The 8,098-nt window shown below is 38.7% G+C and overlaps 2 protein-coding genes across 2 annotated transcripts in view; one reads left to right on the top strand and one right to left on the bottom strand.

Moving 5' to 3' along the window:
• The first annotated feature begins 2,410 nt into the window (after positions 1-2,410).
• LOC111457536 (alanine--glyoxylate aminotransferase 2 homolog 3, mitochondrial-like) lies at positions 2,411-5,354 on the top strand. The gene is made up of 8 exons (XM_023099830.1): positions 2,411-2,684; positions 2,777-3,178; positions 3,259-3,402; positions 3,469-3,648; positions 4,332-4,557; positions 4,645-4,758; positions 4,838-4,924; positions 4,998-5,354. The coding sequence occupies exons 1-8, from the start codon at positions 2,451-2,453 to the stop codon at positions 5,039-5,041; spliced, it is 1,431 nt and encodes a 476-aa protein (XP_022955598.1). The 5' UTR covers positions 2,411-2,450; the 3' UTR covers positions 5,042-5,354.
• Positions 5,355-6,139: 785 nt separating this feature from the next.
• Positions 6,140-8,098, bottom strand: part of LOC111446562 (TOM1-like protein 6) — a 6,307-nt gene continuing 4,348 nt past the window's right edge. The window contains exons 7-8 of the mRNA XM_023085419.1: positions 7,738-8,043; positions 6,140-7,523 (exon numbers count right to left, since the gene is read on the bottom strand). Coding sequence (XP_022941187.1) covers positions 6,425-7,523; positions 7,738-8,043 — 1,405 coding nt within the window. The 3' untranslated portion in view covers positions 6,140-6,424. The remainder of the gene's footprint in view (positions 7,524-7,737; positions 8,044-8,098) is intronic.

The raw sequence follows: 8,098 nt of genomic DNA, 5'->3' as shown, positions 1-8,098 counted from the left end.
ATTGACTTTGCTTTAAGCTTTCCCAAGAGGGCTCATACCAATGGAGATAGTATTCCTCACTTATAAACTCATGATCTTCCACTAAATCAACCAATGTGGGACTCACTTCCAATAATCTTCAGCAATCCTTCCCTTGAACAAAGTACACTACAAGCCTCCCCGAAGGCTTATGGAGCTCTCGAATAGTCTTCCCTTAATCGAGACTCGACTCATTTCTCTGGAGCTCGAACAAAAACAAGGGATGTGACACGAAGCAGGTGTTCATTAAATTAAATTAAATTAAATTAAATTACAACAAGAACACAAGAAGTTAAAAAAATAAAAGAAAGAAAAGAAAAAGGACAGAAAAAAGAGAGTCGGAAAGGCTAGCTTTCATCTGCCCATTATTTCAACCACATTCATTCTCTCTCTCTCTTCTTCATATTTCACAATTATTTCAATCTCCAAATTATATTATTCGAAAAATTTAAAGAAATTGACAAATGTTGGAAGAATTATATTGGCGATGACAGCCAATAATATGAGTTGATGTATATTAAAAAACTTTAATTAATATATTGGTATTATATTATATTCATAGTTGTCCATTTAACATGCAAGGACTCGTCTAGAATAGAGCAAAGATTCTCCGTTTAAAACGAGAATGGGAGAGTGAGTGAGAAGAGATTTCTCCTCATTATATAAATAGGGTCGGAAAGAAAAATTATATCCTTCATCCCCAACCAATTTTCCGACCTGCCTTAGTTCAAAAGATACTCTTTTACGTTTTATTTGCTTGATTTGTGTAATAATAAAAATATTTTTGACATTTAATATAAACTAATTTATTTTGACCTAAATTATAGAAATTTATAATAAAAAATAAAATAAATTTATAATTTCACTTTTGGATATAGTAAATTAAGTGATGATTTCCAACTCAGACAAGATGGATAAAGATTCCTGCGCGTGGAGTATTATTTATTCATTTATTAATATTTTTTAAAAACACAGTTTGGCGTGGAGTATTTGCCTTCGCTTTCCTTTTATATTATAGTTTATCTTCCCTTAAAATTAGCCGTTTATTATTATCCAACAACAAAGCAACTTAATCGTAATCTGCCCGTTTTTGCTTAATCCAAAACAAACAAAACGACCGTACTCCAATTTAGGATTAACATGATGTCTAAATTAAGATTTAAAAATGACTCCTGGATAGATTTTTAAAAGTGAAAACTATTCTCACAAACTAATATGAGTTATTTTAAGATGTTTTGTCTTCCTTCACATATTTACCCTTCACATATTTACAAGAAAAATTTACTTTTGGAGTTAAGGGTTATGGAGACGCTATAAACCCTATAACTGTTAGGAATCACGACTCTCCACAATGGTATGATATTGGTATGATATTGTCCACTTTGAGCATAAACTCTCATGGCTTTGCTTTGGGCTTCCCCAAAAGGCCTCATACCAATGGAGATAGTATTCCTCACTTATAAACCCATGATCTTCCACTAAATTAACCAATGTGGGACACTCCCAATCCCAATAATCCTCAACACCTCCCCTCGAACAAAGCACACTATAAGCCTCCCCTGAGGCTTATGGAGCTCTCGAATAGCCTCCCCTTAATTGAGGCTCGACTCCTTTCTCTGGAGCCCTCCTCAACACCTCCCCTCGAACAAAGCACACTATAAGCCTCCCCTGAGGCTTATGGAGCTCTCGAATAGCCTCCCCTTAATTGAGGCTCGACTCCTTTCTCTGGAGCCCTCGAACAAAGTACACCATTTGTTCGACATGTTAGTCACTTTTGACTACACCTTCGAGGCTCGCCATTCTTTGTTCGATATTTGAGGATTCTATTGGCATGGTTAGGTTTAGGGCATGGCTCTGATACCATGTTAGGAATCACGACTCTCCACAATGGTATGATATTGTCCACTTTGAGCATAAACTCTCATGGCTTTGCTTTGGGCTTCCCCAAAAGGCCTCATACCAATGGAGATAGTATTCCTCACTTATAAACCCATGATCTTCCACTAAATTAACCAATGTGGGACACTCCCAATCCCAATAATCCTCAACAATAACAGCCACAAATTGCCATTTAATTAACAAAAAAATTAAGAAAATGCCATTAAATTTAAAAAAAAAGGAAAAAAAAAGAAGCCGTTGTCCTGATTCAAAGTAATCCAATACAGAAAGTTGAATGAACTTGGGGCATTGAGTAGGGCAGATGCATAGCCACAAATCCTAAAGGCCTAAAATTACCTCGAAATTTATTATATAAAAAAAAGGGAATTATGGGCATTAATTCACCAATCATAACCCGCCACGTCATCCTTTGTTTTAATCTTCCCCTCTCAGCCTCCATCTTCCTATAAAGTTATAAACCTTCCTTCTCCCCTCTTCTTCATTCTACGTCCTCTCTTTCCATTTCATAACCAAAATAAATAAATAAATAAATAATGCTGAGAATTACCGGCAACCGGATAGTGTCCGAAAGATTGTCGTCAATTAACCGGTGGCGACGGTGGTACTCTGTACAGGTTGCCCGGAAGGACAATGAAGCGGGTTTTATTCCCAAATTGCCGGCTTTTGATTACACTCCGCCACCGTACGAGGGGCCGTCCGGCGAGGAGATTTTAGCCAAACGGAAGGAATTCCTCAGCCCTTCAATGTTCTTCTTTTATAAGAAACCTGTCAGTTTCTCTCATTGAATTCCCATGTTTTAATTTCTCAATTATTTTGGGATTATTATTGTTATTATTATTATTATTATTATTTTGGGCAGCTAAATATTGTACATGGAAAGATGCAATATTTATTCGACGAAAATGGGCGGAGATATTTAGACGCGTTCGGCGGAATCGCGACGGTGAGCTGCGGTCACTGCCACCCGAAAGTGGTGGAAGCCATTGTCAATCAAACAAGAAAGCTTCAACATTCAACTATTCTCTATCTCAATAACGCCGTCGCTGATTTCGCCGAGGCTCTAGCCGCCAAATTGCCCGGCGACCTGAAGGTGGTGTTTTTTACGAATTCCGGCACAGAAGCCAACGAGCTGGCGCTGTTGATGGCGAAGCTGTACACCGGCAACCATGACGTCATTTCTTTAAGAAACGGATATCATGGTAACGCCGCCGGAACCATGGGCGCCACCGCTCAGAGCGTTTGGAAATTCAACGTCATTCAGGTCCCTTTCTACACCCTTCTAAATCCAAAACTAAAAATTTATAAATTTATTAATAAATAAATAAATAAATATATATATAGAGTGGAGTTCATCATGCCGTCAATCCAGACCCGTATAGAGGAATATTCGGATCCGACGGTGAGAAGTATGCCAGAGATGTAGAAGAAATCATTGAATATGGAACATCCGGCAACGTTGCTGCCTTTATATCCGAAGCTATACAAGTAATAATTTTTATTTATTATTTTTTTTTTATATAAATGGGTCCAAATTATTTTAATTTTTAACAGGGAGTGGGAGGAATCGTTGAATTGGCGCCTGGTTACTTGCCGGCGGCATACAAAATGGTTAAAAACGCCGGCGGGCTCTGTATTGCCGATGAGGTTCAAGCTGGCTTTGGCCGCACAGGCAGCCACTTCTGGGGGTTTGAATCTCAAGGTGTTGTTCCTGACATCGTCACCATGGCAAAAGTTAGTACTAACCTTTTCGATGTTCATTTAACTTGTAGGATCCGAGACTCACTCGCATAGTTGGGAGGTAGAAATAGGAGATTCTCTTTTTAGCTAAATGGGGTTGACGGATTATATTTCCGTCCTCGCCTTCGACTAAATACCCACTCACAAATTTTTCCAAAAATTTCGATTGAAATAGGTGATTGGAAACCATGAGATCCCACATCGATAGGGGAAAGAGAGGATAACGAAACATTCCTTCTAATAAACACATCTTAAAATCGTAAGCTAAACATCGATATGTAACAAGTCAAAACAGACAATATCTATGAACGGTGAGTTAGGCAGGTCTGTGTGCTAACTAGGACACTAGCCCTCAGTGGAAGAGGATTGTGAGATAAAAGTGAACCATCCCACGTTCGAATGGAGAGGTAGGGTGGAAACCTTTCCTTAGTAGACGCATTTTAAATCTGTGGTGATGGCTAAAATGGACTATATTTGCTAGCGCGTTTTTTATAAGAGTGTGGAAATTTCTTTCTAGTAGACACATTTTAAAATCATGAGACTAACGACAATGCAAAAAAACATAAATAACTTTTCCTTCTAACATTGAATGTTCCTTCCTCATTTTGTTTGGTTACCATCTCCGACAAAGCTTAGCTTATTAACAACAACAATAATAACTCTCACGGTTGGCTTAGGGAATTGGCAGTGGAATCCCACTAGGAGCAGTGGTAACAACTCCAACAATCGCGGAAGTATTGACTCAACGCAGTTATTTCAACACCTTCGGAGGAAACCCCGTCTGCAGCGCAGCAGGCCGCGCCGTTTTGGACGTAATCGCCCAAGAAAATCTTCAACAAAACGCACTCACCGTCGGCACATATCTCAAGAACTCCCTCACAGCTCTCCAACATAAATACCAACGTAAATTAAAATCATTCCAACATAATAATAATAATAATAATAATAATAATTATAATTATATCAATAGCTTCATTATCTGTGGCGCAGTGATTGGAAATGTAAGGGGAAAAGGGCTAATGCTCGGTGTCGAACTCGTGACCGATCGTGAGCTGAAAACCCCAGCAAAGCTCGAGACTCTTCATATAATGGATCAAATGAAAGGTAATTCCTTTCAATTTCAAACCTTTTAATAAAATTAATATTTTTTTTTTAATGAAATTAAAAGTGCTTTTAATTATAGATTTGGGAGTGCTGATTGGGAAAGGTGGGTGTCGTGGAAATGTGTTTAGAATCACTCCACCTCTTTGCTTCACAAAAGAAGATGCAGGTAAAACTAGTAAAATGTAAAATTAATTAACCGCAGTGAAAATTGGAGAACTTACTGTTTTTTTTCTCTCCAGATTTTCTTGTGGGTGCAATGGATTACACGATGTCCAAGATCTGAGGAGAATAAAATTACTGAAGAAAATTTACAGTGAAGAAGTAAAATTACAGAGGAAGAGTAAAATTACAGGAAGTGAAACCCGAAGCGTTGGAGAACTGAAGCGATCATGGAGAAGAGATCGAGTAACAAAGGGGAGAATTCGTGAGAAATTTGTAAGCTTTTTCTGAGAAAAACGTTTGAAAATGTGGGGATTACACCGTCGGTGTTCATTATGAACAAGAACATCTTGGGGGCTATTCTGTTCTTTTGCTCTTCTTGAAATGAAAGAAACTCCAAATTTATGCTTAAAAAACGTCATTTATGACTCACATTACTGGTAGCGTTGAGAATGTGGAGAGTTTGATGAGCATGGGTCCATTGGTGAACTCGTGTCCAAAATATGAGGACATTATGAATCCATTTAAAGTTGAATTTAAAGTTGAATTTTTAGAATAATAATAAATGTTTTATTACCTATTCAATATATTTTTAGAAGGATAATAAATGTCTGGTCTAATTTTAGAATATAATAGATGTCTTACCTTGTCGATTCCCTCGTTAATATAGGTGAAAGTTGAGCAGACTTATTCGTAATGGAAGGTTAAAAATAAATGATAATAATTAATGAATTGATAAAGCTTTAAGAGAGGAACTATAATTAATGAATTGATAAAAGCTTTTAAGAGAGGAACTATTTAAGGGTGTTCTTTAATTCTTTTCATTAAACCTATGTGTTAAGTTAAATTCATACTCGTAATGGAAGGTTAAAAAGTATATTGTAGACAGTAATTTCAAAAAATATTAACTATAACTCAGTTTTTTTTTTACCCTTTAGAAGTTCGGGAATTTCTTTGATCTACTAATTTTTTTTTTATGAATTTAGAGAAGAAATTAAAATGTTTTATATTTTTGGATGACATTTTTCTTACTCAAAATTATCATCAATTCACCGGATTGGGTAATAGGTTGTGTAAGTTTAACCGCAAGTAAAACTTCTTAAATCGTAGGGACTAAATTAAAACAAGGCGCCCTTAGGAACTTAAAGATAGGCAAACATTAAATACGTGTTTGAAAATAATTGAACAGGTACAATAATTATTAAATAGTGAGACAAAAATGTCACCAAGTCTCGAATGCTTCAACCAAAGATTGCCCTCCTGTTGAGTTTCTACACCTTTTTACACCTTTCCATGCAAGGGTTCAGTCTGCCGGAAAAGCATGACAAAGTAGACAGTTTTATGAACAGAACAAAAATATACAAGTCATATTTTGCTTCAACTCCATATAATCAATATGATCAGGTGAAAACCATGTTCTGCCAATCTGTTTTTAGATATAACACAAAGATGAAGAAGATACTTTTATATTAACACGGAGAAATCTTCAGATAATGACCTGGTTATTTCACTTTCTTCCACCCACCATACTTTGACCAGAATTTCCGGCTAAGCTAGAAGAAGTGCTACTGCTAGTCACCTTCAATCTTGGATCTGAATTGCCAAAAACATTTAGATCCTCGAAAAGTCTGTATGATGGAACGAACGACGGTGTTGAGTTCCGGGGGCCACTAGGCCTTGAGTCTCCTCCACGCATAGTCATCTCATTATTTCCTCTATAAGGGAATGAGTTGAGTTGCTGCAACGGTCCAGCAGGCGATGAAGATGTAGATAGTGCAGGTTCCATCCCACGAGGATTACCCATAATTGGAGCAGAGACATTACCCTGGTGGTTGGCATTGAAAGAACCTGCCCAAGGCGGGGGAGGGTAGCCCGAGGAATATTGAGCATACTGTGGATTAAATTGCGGGTGGGGGTGTGGCTGAGGCTGAGGCTGAAATTGTTGTTGCGGGTGTGGCTGGGGCTGGGGCTGGGGCTGAGATTGAAATTGTTGTTGCGAATGTGGTTGAGGCTGAAACTGTTGTTGTGGGTGTGGCTGCCCCTGAGGTTGAAATTGTTGTTGGGGCTGTGGGTGTGGCTGAGGGTGTGGCTGAGGCTGACGTTGAAACTGTTGTTGGGGTTGTGGCTGAGCCTGAGGTCGAAATTGTTGTTGGGGCTGTGGCTGTGGCTGTGGCTGAAATTGTTGTTGCAGTGGTAATTGTGGTTGGGTTTGTGATTGTAACTTAACTTGAGGTCCAGGTTGAGCCCATGGCACGACGTAGCTGTTGAAAGGTGTCTGGCCTTGGCTCAAAGAATGATGATGATGATACCCCTGCGCACTTGACGACACAGGCACCTGATGTGCATTTTGGCTCGACGCAGGTGGAGTGAGAGGAGTATGAGGAGAGGCCGATGCTGACGATAAAGTGATACTCAAGAGATCAATCATATCTTGCTCTTTTGAAGTCTTAACTGGTGCAGGAGGATCTGGCAGAGCTAATGCAGTGCAAGTGTTCGAGGGTGCTGGCGTAGATGAAGTAACCGTGTTGCCTGTGGTCACCAATGCCAAGTTGTCAACAGTTCCGGTGGAAGCGCTTTGACTAGGTGCAGGCGGTGATTTAGAGTGCCTGCATTAGAAAGGTTCGCCATTTACAGTTGAACACAAATAACCAAAAAGGAAAAAAGACGAGACTGAAACGATCAAATATACATCCATTAGCCTATGTTATCTTAACAGAATCATCCGAAAATCTCGAGATCATCTGGGCATAGATAGCTCAATTATATTATCCCTAACAATGATGAATGAATATGAAAACCTGGCAACCAATCATGACTAACCTTCGAGCCAGTTGTACAAACTCATCCTCCTCTTCGTCGTCCTCCTCTATCGGCCTCCTTGCTAAAGAAGCAGTTGATGATGAATTATTCACATTTGGTGGAGGACTAGAATCTCTTAAGCTTGAACCTCTTACTTCACTCACTTTCTGTGTGGCAGCAGACGACTCCGGCCGCTGCAGGCTCAGATTTCTTGATTGAGTTGGCAACACAGAACCAGAAGAACCAGAAGCAAGTGCATCATGTTTAGCAAGTACAGTTTGCAAGGAGTCATTTAACTCCAGACCTCGACCGAGAAGTTCCTCATCCCTACATAATTGCAAAAAAAAAAAAAACAAAAAAAAAAAAAAAAAAAAAAAAAAAA

This window comes from Cucurbita moschata, unplaced genomic scaffold (assembly GCF_002738365.1).
Source record: "Cucurbita moschata cultivar Rifu unplaced genomic scaffold, Cmos_1.0 Cmo_Scf00001, whole genome shotgun sequence".
In the NCBI taxonomy this organism is placed as follows: domain Eukaryota; kingdom Viridiplantae; phylum Streptophyta; class Magnoliopsida; order Cucurbitales; family Cucurbitaceae; genus Cucurbita; species Cucurbita moschata.
Note: the sequence above shows the minus strand (reverse complement) of the source record. Positions and strands in the feature narration are given on the sequence as shown.